This window comes from Gavia stellata, chromosome 29 (genome assembly GCF_030936135.1).
Source record: "Gavia stellata isolate bGavSte3 chromosome 29, bGavSte3.hap2, whole genome shotgun sequence".
In the NCBI taxonomy this organism is placed as follows: Eukaryota; Metazoa; Chordata; class Aves; order Gaviiformes; family Gaviidae; genus Gavia; species Gavia stellata.
Window position 1 is genome coordinate 8,448,743 of NC_082622.1, and position 12,630 is coordinate 8,461,372.

Below are 12,630 nucleotides of genomic sequence, written 5' to 3' on the forward strand. Positions count from 1 at the left end.
TAATGCTGTCTCCTCCTCACATCCTGCTCTTCGCTTCTTGGCGCTGTGAAATAGGAAACTCCTGAGTGTTTCCTCCGCAGGGAGCTCTGCAAAAATGCCGGAGGCCAAGTCCTGCTTCAAGGCAGACTGCCTGAGCAAGGGCACAGGTCAAAGAGCTGCAGTCACCCCCCTCCCCTCAAGCTTGCAATGGCCCTCACACATGCTGGGGATGTGTCTCAGGCCTGGGACAGGACAATGCTGATGCTGAGTGCCAAAGAGGGACTTCAGATCCTCCCAGCAGCCATTCTGGCTTGCTCAGGTCCCCTTCCCTGCTACTCCCTGCCAAGCACAGAGGGGCTGTTTAAAAAAAGCCCTGCCACCTCTGAGCTGAGCTGGGAAGAGATCTACATTTAGCACGTCAGACCGTGCCCCTGTGTTATAATCACTGCTCATTCTCAGCAGCAGCAAGGAGGAGAGGCATAAGCATTTGCAACTGCTCATCTCCTGGGTGGGCGAGTGGGTGGCAGCCGAGGGCAATGACAGCTTTTGAAACAGAAGGGAGAAACTTGAAACTCTGCTGGTGCAGTGACCTCAGGATGTGACTACAACCCAGGTGAAGATTTCTGCCAAGCAGCCTGGACTGCAGGGGAAATACTGGCAGCAATAGGCAGTGCTGACTGGCAGCAGCTCTCATGCCCTCCGTCTGCGAGCCTGGTGTGGGGGGGCTTATCCCCTCCTCAGTGGCCAGCAAATGGCTGGGGGTTGCATTTTCTGGTTTCCAGGTCTTGTTTATGGTTCCTGACTCTTCATCTCTAAGGCGTCTTCAGGAGGCTGGTGCAGTGCTGAAAAGAGAGGTGCCTGCTGCCTGGACAGGTCCGTGTACAGGGCCCTGGGTCCTGCACATGCGTGAACCTCCGCAGCCCAAGAGCTTGCACGTGGGCAGCTTATACTAGCTGTTGAGCACTGGGGTGAGGGTCCACTGGTTGTACACACACTGCCTGTGCAGACCAGCAGAGGAGGGCACTTCCTTCCCTCAGCTATTGGGAACAGGCTATTTTTGGAAACCCTGTTTAACCAAAGTAAATGGACTGTGGCTTTTCTCTGCAGTTTCATTTCTCCTAATTTAGCACTCAGAAATGTGCTTAATTAAAAAGTTATTTATATAAACTTTTACAGTCTAACTTATACAGTGAGAATATTTATATTCTGAGCTCTTATAGTGATTTTGAACATTGTTTCTTTCAGTGTGAAATTGCCTCTGTTCAAAGAAACGGTAACGTACCAGGAGTACACAAGGTGTTAAAGACCACACCATTCACCGAGACTAAGCAAAGCTTTCACCTAAAAGGAATAAAAAATAAATATGGCAGAATTTACAGGTTACAAGGAGACCTCAAATCGGCACTTACGATTCAAATTGCAGAGTCTTAGTCGCCGCCTTGATGAGCTGGAGGAAGCAACTAAAAATCTGCAGAAAGCAGAGGATGAGCTGCTTGACCTCCAGGACAAAGTTATCCAGGCAGAAGGCAGCAACTCCAGTATGCTGGCTGACGTTGAAGCCCTGCGGAAAAGAGTGCTGAAGATCGAAGGCAAGGATGAAGAAATTAGAAAGGCTGAAGAGCTTTGCCGGTTAATGAAAGAAAAACTTGAAGAGGAGGAGAGCCTCACCCGAGAGCTGAAGTCAGAAATCGAACACCTTCAAAGGAGAATGGCAGAGCTGGAGAAGCTGGAGGAGGCCTTCGGTAGGAGCAAGAATGACTGTACACAGCTGTGTCTCAGCCTCAATGAAGAAAAGAACTTGACCAAAAAGATATCTACAGAATTAGAAATACTTAGAGTGAAAGTGAAAGAACTGGAAGCATCTGAGGACAGGCTGGATAAAACTGAGCAGAGCTTAACGAGCGAGTTAGAAAAACTTAAATCCTTGGCGCTGAGCTTTATCACTGAAAGAAAACATTTTAATGAAAGAGAAAAGCAGAATGAAAAAATAATCCAGGAGCTAACACAGAAACTAGAACAAAACAATAAACTAAATAGGGCAGATCAAACTAGAAATGCATCCAACTTGCTCGAAAGGTCATCAAATAATCTCCTGGACAGAAATGATTTGAGAATTGAAGATGACTTGACTTCTGCGTTGCCCTCTAAGGAGACCAGGAGGAAGGGAAGTGTGGATTACCTGAAACATGTAGAAAACGAAACCAGGAATAAGTCAGAAAACCAAAAGAATAAAAATCAGGAAGACAACAAAGTGAAAGATCTCACCCAAGAAATTGAGAAACTTAAAACTCAGATCAAACGTTTTGAATCTTTAGAAGAAGAACTTAAAAAAATGAGAGCCAAAAACAATGACCTGCAAGACAGTTACTTGAGTGAACAGAATAAAAACAAACTCTTAACAGGTCAGCTAGAAGAAATAAAAATGCAAATAAAGAAACAGAAAGATCTGGAGAATGGAGAGGTCGAAAATGAAGATACAAGCTTTTCTAGCAGGGGAAAACATGACAGACCTAAATACAGAGGTGTCACAGCTGATCTGACAGCTGCCAAGCACAAGCCAAGGGAGCTCTCACCGCAGCAGCGCCGGGAAAGAGCAAGGAACAGAGATTTCTCTGTCAGTAATGACAGCTACAGCCACAGTGGCAAGCAGGTGCCCAGTCCAAGCTTAATGAACAGAAAATCAGGAAAAGCATCTGGTGCATCTGCACTGTCAGACACTGCTGTGACAGATACAAAAAGAGTGGAAGAGAAATCTTTAGTTTCCGCTTTTTCTTCTGTTCAGAAGGAAGGCTGCGTCACACAGAATGAGGGGAAGAGATCAAAAGAGCAGCCATCTGTCCTCAGCCGATATCCTCCTGCTGCACAGGAGCAGAAATCTTGGAAAGCACCTTCCAAACCTGCCGGTGACACCGGCCTGAGATCCAAGGCTGAAAAGCCATCTCAGGTGCTCCGTGGCAACTGCCAAACCAGTGCTGACACACGGGATGAAAAGTCAAGCAAAGGAGAATCAGTGGCTTCTTTGGCCGAGAAGCTGAAAACAAGTCAGGCAGAAGTCAGTGACTACTCGGGGGACACGCTGCTTGGTAGGGGTAATCACGCCTCTTCCAACGGTACAGCTTCAGCGTGCAGGTACCACCTCTCCTCCCATGCGTCGGCATCAGACTGCACTGGCTCTAAAGCAGAAGCAGTGAACACTTTTGCTGCATCACACAGACAGCCCTTGGAGGGGAGGGCTAAAAGAGCAATAATGTCACAGGAAAAAGAATTCGCAGACACATCACTTGAAAGTGCGAAGCCTTCAACACTAACAAAGCGTTCCCATCGCTCCAGGAGTCAGGAAGACATTCTGCAGATTCTCACAGGTCTTGATAAAGAAGACACGGAGCAGTCTTCAACTTCAGCAACGGATCATGTAAATGCTGGCTTAAAAACAGACTCCAAAAGCACCCGGAGTAACCAGGAAAAACTTAATTCAGATGAAGAATCGGGAAGAAGCAAAAAAACAACCACTCAGTCAGATTTTGAGACAAGAAAGAAAGTCACTTCCAAGCAGTTCTCCAATTCTAGGGGAGTGTTTAGAGCATCACTTTTTGAAAATGACAAAAACACTGTAAATGATGAAGACTCCACTAAGTGTATAAAACCATCAGATACTAGCACTGGAGGATTTAAATCCAGAAGGTCGTTCAGCCCAAGAGAAGCTCTGAGATCAAAAGCTGTCATTAAACCTGCAATTGTTGAAAAGGATATGAAGGCAGTCATGGGAGGGACTGTTTCTGAGGCAGAGTCAGAAAAACAGAAGTCTGTTTTTAAAATGGTAACAAATAAAATGACAAGCAGCATCACAATCTTCCCTTCTGAGCCAACAGCTCCAAGGACCAGTGCAGATATAGCAGCAAAGGAAAGGCATGTTACCACCAGCAACATCAGAGTTGCTCCAAATGAGCCTTCACCTATAACAAACAATCTCCCCACACCCTTTGAGATATCAATTAATAAAAGTGCTCTGAAATTATCTGAGACAGACAGAATTGGAGACATAGTGCCGAGAAGTAAAGCAGAAACAGTGGTCTCCAGAAGCAGCATTATGATAAAGACTTCTGAACTCATGGAGAGGAACAGTGAGCCGACTTCGGAGACAATCAGCTGGAAGAGCCATGGCTCTTCAGATGCAGCTTCATCCGAAACAAAAAATGTCACTGTGAGAAGTTCCTGGAGAACAAGACAAGGCTTACATTCCCTGGAGGACTCTCAAACCAAAGTGGAGAAAAGTGCAGCTTCCAGTACTACAAACATGTGTAGGTCCTCAGGGGACCTCTCAGAAATGGAAGGGAACAGTGCAAGAACAGACTCCCTGGAGCAGACCTCAGCAAGGACCAGTGCCACAGCTAATTCCTGGAATGCCCCTGAACTGGGGTCCCGAAGGACCAAAAGTAACTTAAGTGCATCTGAACTGCTAACACGCAGGAGCTATGCAAGTGATCCTACAGCGGCTTCTGCTTGGCACCGGACCACGCTACCTGTAAGTATCCTATGTTAAACACTCTTGTCTTTCAGTTGATGAGGTTTTCCAAGTTGCCTGTTAGTTGCAGGGTGCCTGATTTGAAAGTGCTGAATTCTTACAGTTTATTTCCAGAAGTAAGTGCTGCCCTCTCCCAGCTCCTGCTATCTATCTTCAGTGGAGCATCTCATACATGAAGTACCCAGTTTAGACTTCTTGAAATTAGATCCATCTGCTTGGGTCTTGTAATGCCATATGAATAACTATATAGTAGCATTTGGTCTTGCTGAGATCAGAGAAGACAGTCACAGCTTATATAGGACATGGTATGCTTTTCAGAGTGGCTTTGCATGGTACCATCAACTTGGAGTAGTAATGAAAAAATGATGGAAATGAGCAGATTTTAATAGGGTTGTGCCTCAGGTAGAGCTGTACCTCTAATGGCAGCTGTAGAGATATAGCTCCTTTTGGTAAGAGCTGCATGATTTACCCACATGAAACCAGAGCCCAGAGCTGGACTTTGGTCTGGAAATGCTTCCCAGGCATCTTGTAAACAGATGACTGGTGGCTGATTACACAGGTCTGTGTCAATATGCGACCTGAAAAGAAGCAAGAGCCACAGGGATGGCTGTGCTCTTTTCCCATTCCTTTGGCTGGTACCAGTGAAGGGAGTCCCTCAAAGTGGGGCTGACACACACAGTTGGTCTTGGTGAGCTATACTTGCCACTGGAGCTGGAGGCTCCAGCATATTTCAAGCGAGCTCACTGGCACCGAGTGTCCCTCCAGTCCATTAAACCACAGGCCAGTTCCTGCAGCTCCTGCCTCTGCTCTTTACTTAGAGCTGCTTTAAGCAGCTGCTACCATTGCCATCCTCCAGGAGGAGCCCAGCTAAGTTATCTGACAGGGCTGGTGCCAGAATGATGCTGACGTTGGCAAAGATGAGGTGGTGTAGATGTGAAAGGAGTTCTACATTTGCGAAACTTCTCTTCCACTTCTCTGGCAATGAGAAGCAGAGAAGAATTTGCACCGTTGCTTTGCTTTGCGAAATGTTATGAAGTGCAGGTTGGCCTTCCAGCTATGTTTGGACACTAAGAATACATCAGGGACCTAAGGCATGATGTCTGCCATTCATCAGCACCAGTGAGCAAAATAAATTTTCTGTATTGAAGGGGATGCCTAGGCATGGCATCACCCAGACACTGTGCTCGAAGCAGGTGATGGAAATCATGGGGACAAGGGTGTGTGCAACCCTACTTCTGTCCCAGGAGATGGACAGTGACAGAAGGGTGGAGATTCCAAGCCAGGATTGTCTCCCTGGCCAGGGTCACTCGTGGGTCACAGGCAGTCTGTAATTCTCTTTCATGAATCCATGCAGAACTGACATGACAGAGGTTGTCCTTTTGCATAATGGCAGCTTATGTGCTTGGGGAAATGGGAGATCCATCCCTGGGCCTCCATTTATCCCATGAGTCTGAATTCACAGTACCCACAACCTTGAGGGTCACAGCTGAAGAGGGCTCCACGTGCAGTTGGGCTCACGCGTGGTCAGTCATGGAGCCCTAAAGAGTGGGCACTCACCTGGTTCTTTCCCATCTTCCCCCTAGCAGCCCACCCAGGGCTGAGTGTAGCTCTGCAGTACGTTCTGTGGGTGGTCTCAAGGTCACTGTCAGATCAAATTTGCTAGCTATGCGGTGTGCCTAGAACAGCAGCTGAAATGTACCTGACAGAGCAATGTGACCTCTGCGTGATCAGCCTGGGTATACCTGATGAATTAGCTGGCTTCCAGCCTTGTCCATGTCTGCAGTGACAAGCAGTCAGGAGAGCGACTGCATAGTTAGTTCACACATGGCTGTTGAGTATCGCTCTGCATCATACTTTAAAATAAAATCACCCTGACACTGCATAGTCACAAATCTGAATTCTTGATCATAAATAAGGATATTTTTAGCTTGTAAACGGGGAGCATGAAGTTACCCTGAAAGACTGCAGATACACAGATATACCACATTTCGTGTATTTGGGCAGCTCAAATTATTGCATGCACCCTTGGAAAAAAACCCAAAGTGTCTGCCTTTGAAGGGTATCTTCAGGCTTATAATATGCATCATATCACAAGCAGTCTGTTTCTGCTGGGATTTGTGTTTCAGTTAAAGATGTAGCTATTTCTGTGGCAGAAGGCTTGGCACTTTGCATATTCAGCTTTCCTGTGAAGGCATCACTGTCACCTCTTCCCAGCTCCACTATCTGAAGTTGGAGATTGCCTTAAGAATCCTATTTGGGAAACACAGAGTCTGTGCTGGTTTTGCCAAAATACATCTTGCTCACCCTCATGAAGCACTCATGGTGCCTGACCATTTGCTGCAGCACAGCAAGAGGCTAAAGCAAGCTGGAGGCTTGGCCCCGGCCTCTTAGCCTGTCCCTCAGGACAGACCCAAACTGAGCACCTGGAAAATAATTCTTGCAAGTAGATGCCAAGGCACAAGGTGTAATTTCAGCTTTCCAGTTTTGTACTGCTAATGTAGGCAAATGTCCCTAATGAAGCTACAGGAGGTATCAGCAGATCTTAGCAATACCTGTGCCACAGAAGCAGCAGCTCTTTGGAGCATTGCTTTGGGAGATCCGAAAAGCATTAGGTGCTGATGGATGGATGCTGTAGCCTGAGGACCAGCTCCCTCTAGTGCTTGCAGCCAGCGTTTCTGGGCTCCCGTAAAAGACCTGAGGAGATGCAAGACCTCAAGCAGTCACTCTGTGGGGCTTCATGTTTCAGATAATGAAGTTGGTATTTCTGTGGTGTGATGTTTGCTGAAAATTCGCAATGCCCAAATTAGTCCAAAGGCAGGCAGCAAGCAGATGAGCAGGCAGCAATGCAAGATGAATGCATGTAATTTGTTTTTTTTTTGTGGCTGTGACATTAATATGACTGGAGCTGGGCTGTGTGCTGCATAAATTAGGTTAAAAACCTAAAGGTAGGCTTTTCTTCAAGTGAAGCTATGACCTTCTTATGGTAGGTGGGTCTCTTGGAAAAGTCTCCTTGGCAGTATCCAGGGATGTGCTACCTGTCACCCCCTCTCTCCTCTGCTTAGGGACTAAGAGAAAGTGAATCCCTCACTGTTTCACCCTTGCTGACTCCACATAAGCTTCTACTTAAGCAGCCAGCCACACCACATCACTGTGTTTTCATCGTTCCTTGGACCTCAGTAACTTTGTCCAAGGGTTCTGTTCTGTTTTGTGCGAATCCTGGGGGTCACGGTCTGTTCAGAGCAGCTTCCCAGGCGCTTGTTAGTGACCAGCTGATTGTCCTTTGGGGTGCCATCACCTCCTGCGGTGCCATGGAGCATGCTGAGCTCTGCACCATACCGGCTCCGGTGCGGTACCAGGAGGTACTGGTCTGCATCACCAGCACATGGGGGGCGGCCAGCCTCATGGCCCTGGTTCAGCTCTTTACCTATGAAATTCTTTGAGACTAGTGTGTCTGGGTTGACAGTCATAAATTCATGCTGCCTACAGCAGAGGTTGGACTGACATCATCAGATGCCCAAGGGGATGGAATACCTATATGCTCACCCAGTGGCCTCGTCTCTAAAGACAACTACTATATCAGAAATACAGAGGTGCCCATCCCTTGCTAAGCTGTCCGGGTCCATCAAGATGAGTGCTATTCATTAAATTAAAATTATGACCTCACTTTTATGAGCAGCCTGGCCCACCATGGTTATCTCTGGCCCATGGGTTGTTGGAGGTCTCTGTGGGACCTGTCCCTGTGTTGTGCCTATTCATCAAGGTGCTGCTGCTGCTGCTGCTGCTCATGTTTTACTTCTGTTGTAGGGCTTGGATCACAGGGGGACGTCAGGTCCAGTGTTTGCTGGATGTCATCCACAGGGGGGCCAGCTCAGGGCAGATGTTTGCCCATCCAGACGTCACAGCTTCTTTCTGAGAGCCCATCAAAGCCTGGTGTCCATCTCAGAAATGCTTTTCTGCCAAGCACAGGGGCTGCTGCTCTCCCTTCCTTGCTCTCCCTTTTGCCACAGGGCAGGGACCAAATCTGCTCCACCAGTGCCCGCAGCCCCTTCACAGGGCCATGTGTGTTTCAGCAAACATGATGCCATCCCAAAGCAAGCAGAGCTGATAAAGCCTTCAGTAGTGCAAAGCGGCCATTGCGGTTTGCCCAGTAGCTGATTACGTTATTGCAATTGTAAGTAAGTAAGTAAGTTCAGCAATGTAATGATTTGTTTTGTTTCTGATGTTGACATGATGGTGCCTTACAGTGTGCTGGAACTTGTGGATAAGGATGTTTTCCAGTCAGTGACAGCAACAGAAAAAGCACTGCCATATTCCTGGGGAGCTGAAGGGTGCCAGGGACTCCTCACTGCCATGACTCACAGCAGGGTGCAGCCTCAGTAAAAGACACAGGTGCCCCAACCAGCCCTAAGGCAGACTGTAGGCGTCTGAATTCCAGGGTATGATCCCATAAATGTCTCTGCAGACATTCAAGAAAACATCAGTGAGTTTAAAAGTCCCATTTAGACGCCTATAGCAGGAAAACAGTGTAGCACACTCCCACATCACATCCTCATTGCCAAGAAAATGGGAGATTCAGGTTGCTGGCCACCCCCCACCCATGGTAGTTAAAATTTAGAGTTAATACTTTTAAGAAACTGTTTCAGTCACTAAACCATGGGATTTTTCTGCTGGTAGTCCCTCATGGATACCAGCACTCTGGGCCCAGCAAGCCACACATGCTGAGCACAGATTTGTGCACAGGTCATTCAGGTGAACAGAAGACTCCGCACCCATAACTTGGGTTAAAATTACTGGGTAGTTTAAAAAAAAAATCTTTATGAAATAGCACACAAGTGAGGACATGCCAGACCTCTTCATAGTCCCCGAGTCCCAACCCACTTTATTTTTCTTCATACAGGATGAAAGCAAAGATTTTGTGCCCAGTTCCAGAAGAAAACAATACGGCTCTTCTGAGTATCTCTCACAGGTTGACACACCAGGAAAAAGGCCAGCCACCAAGATGGAGCTGCAGGACCCGGAATCCAACCCCCACACATCACTGGGTCTCCAAGTGGAGGAGCAGGTATGTGAGTTCAAGGACCATCCAGAAGAGAGAGTTACAAGGCAAGAAGCCAGTATCTGAACTGATCTCCCAGTAACATAACTTAGAGAACTTGTCCAAAATGAATGTAAACCTTTTAGGCGAAATCTAGTCTTAAATTAGCACTGCCCAGAGGCGGAGTGGAGTATCTACTGTATTGTGTCAGTAAATTATTCTACTCATTTCCTATAGCAGTAAAAAAGGACTACCTTATTTTTCTGTTATGAACTTGTTTCAGCTAGTTTTATGGTGAAAAACATTCTCCAGTGAATAAGAGGCACTGCATCTAGTCATCCTCTGGCACACATCACTGAACAACCAGGGATGGAAAAAAAACTTTTGGAGAGACAAAATCAGAGCCCCTGACTTAGCTGCTTCAGCTGGCTGCTGTACTACTAGGGTGCTTGTCTACTGCTACATACCTGCTGCTCTGCCTCCTAAAACACATCTTTCTGGACACACAAAGGAGTGGAAAATGGCCCACATTATAGTAACTATGACTTATTGCCTGAAATATGAAAAAAAACGAGTATTCCAGCCTTTTCACAGGGGGCTCCCTTCAGAGGAGATAGGGGTCCGGGCAGACTTTTAATTCCTAAATTCACAGCCATGCTTGTCTGTAGAAAAGACTTTCTTTTTCTCCTGGCATTCCTTCTTTGTCTGTGCAGCTGCCCAGAGCAAAGTGCATCTTTCCATTTATGGGTCATCCACAGCAGGAAATATCTTACGACCTCAAACCTGTTACCAGTGTATCACAGAATCACTAAGGTTGGAAAAGACCTGTAAGACTTGATGATCCTACAGGTCTTTTCCAACTGTAGTGATTCTGTGATCATCAAGTCCAACCCTCAACCCAACCCCACCATGCCCACTAAACCATGTCCCGCAGTGCCACATCCACACGTTCCTTGAATACCTCCAGTGATGGTGACTCCATCACCTCCCTGGGAAGCGTGTTCCAATGCTTCACCACTCTCTCAGTAAACAAATTTTTCCTAATATCCAGCCTAAACCTCCCCTGGCACAACTTATCCAGTATCTTACTGGACGTGCACAGGAGTTGCTGAGTCTTGATGTGAGAGCAGCAGGACTGCAGCGAGGCAGTTGAGAGCCCTACATAGTCATACCTCATGGTGAAGATGCACAAAATTAAGAGCCCAGAGGGACATGGTCCCAGCTGAGCTTTACAGACTGGCATTTAGAGATAGGTATTCTTCGCAGTAGAGAGCAGTGAACTGACACTGTCCCTGTTGGTAGCTGAGGAAAGGGACACCACAGCGATGCTCTGTGTGGTCACCAAGAGGTGTTACTGACAGTGACATTCATCTGGCCAGATGCAGACTCCTGTACCTGAGGCTGTGCTATGCTTCCTTTGTCTGGACAAACTGGATCAACAGCAAATAAAAACTTGGGTAAAGTCAGGTCCCCATAACACACACCATCATTTAGCTCTTCTGTCTTGCCCAAACCTCCACCGACTGCAACAGGAGCTTGAACATCTTGCACGTGGAGATGTACTCTGACATTAGATCAGCTCCATCTCCTCTGTGCTGTCAGGTGTTGTGCATCTCATTTGCCAGATCCAAATGCCGGGTGTGGAAGTGGGTGTGGGGTATGCTACAACATAAAAAAAGATAATAGGCCCTGCCTATGTGGGGCAGGGCTGGGTGATTCTGCTTTGGGCTTATTCCACTGCAATCGCTGACAGAGCCTGTATCTTCCAAACTGATCCTGCCACTGCCCTCCCCTGCCCCACCATCGGGCTACGATCCTGATGGGCTTTGGGATGGCTGCCTAAGGGCAATCACAATACTCTTCCCCAGAGCAAAAATGGTGCCAGAGGCAGCTGTGGGTCCTGGCCAGTCTGTGATGCTGTGGGGTTGTCTCTTACAGGGTGCTTCCCGTGCCTGTCGGACAACATCTCGGAGATGAGTTGTATTCCCTTCCACTTAATGAACACGCTGCACAGTGGAGCAAGAGGCAGGATAGTACCAAGCTCATGGGCGTCACACCTGTTTGTAACCTCTCCAGAGGCTTCAGCTAGCCTGACACCAGTTTTCTAATGCAATTTGCAAGGTACAGGAGCTTTACCAGTGAATTCTTTTTCTTCATTGCTGAAGAGGCAGCTGCAGAGACTTTGCTCAGGGGACTCCCACTTCTCATCTCTGTACCTGCAAATCTTAATCTCCTCCATAGGATGATAGGTCTGTCTCCATATGGAAACCTTGACTGCATAGCCACTCTGAACGATGGTACTCCCCGGACAAGAGAAAACTTCTTGTTAATCGCTTGCATTTAGACAAGATCCCAGAAGTATCCCTGTGACTATGGTCCACCAGCCCATGACAGCTGTCCTACATGCTCCACAACTGAAAAGTTTCAGTTCCTAGTGAGAGTTTGCATTCTCCTAATACACCCTTGTTGGCTTGGGTTGTGGTCACCTCAGTACCTGTGTTCCCAGCACCCTCTGTCTCTAGACAGGAGGAAACCATTCCCCACTGCTTGCTTTACACATTAAGAGGGAAGGAGAGCACAAAATGTTGTTTAGAAGCAGTTTCTTCCCTATTGCTGTCAGTCTCTGCAACAAGCTTTTTATGACCTGCTCATCAGCTGAGATCTTGCACCAAGAAGTCATCCTCTGAGCCAAACCAAAAGCAGTTCACGCAGCAGTGAAACTTCCTCCTGACTTGGACTGGGGTGCTTTTTTACCTGAAGCTTTATGTCCATCGCGCTCTGCACGCAACAACTCCGCGGCTCGTTCTCAGCAGTTGAGCTCTAAGAGAAAAAGAAACAAGTATTTTTCCTCACAGACAAGCAGAATGTCCTTGTTCCTTCCAAAACCAGGGTGGAGACAGCAGGATTGGACCCTAAGCTGAGCTCCAATATGGCTACCTAGGCAGCCTCGGTCTGTGCCCCTCTTCAGGACCACCCCATCTGCCATGTTTGGGACCCAGGTATGGTCAGAGGCTGCTTCAAATACAGAGGTACGTTACCCTGTCAGTGCCCAAAGACCACCGAGTGCAGATGACATCACTGTCGGGGGAGACAC

General features: G+C 47.4%; 1 protein-coding gene across 2 annotated transcripts; it reads left to right on the plus strand.

Annotated features, from left to right (window-relative positions):
• Positions 1-1,260: 1,260 nt before the first annotated feature.
• Positions 1,261-11,598, plus strand: LUZP1 (leucine zipper protein 1). Of its 2 annotated transcripts, XM_009819298.2 has the most exons (3): positions 1,261-4,501; positions 9,399-9,563; positions 11,475-11,598. In XM_009819298.2, the coding sequence occupies exons 1-3, from the start codon at positions 1,343-1,345 to the stop codon at positions 11,511-11,513; spliced, it is 3,363 nt and encodes a 1,120-aa protein (XP_009817600.2). In that variant the 5' UTR covers positions 1,261-1,342; the 3' UTR covers positions 11,514-11,598. The 2 variants fall into 2 exon arrangements, with proteins under 2 accessions (XP_009817600.2, XP_059686815.1); XM_059830832.1 differs by lacking the exon at positions 11,475-11,598 and having other exon boundaries at positions 9,399-9,623.
• Positions 11,599-12,630: the final 1,032 nt, after the last annotated feature.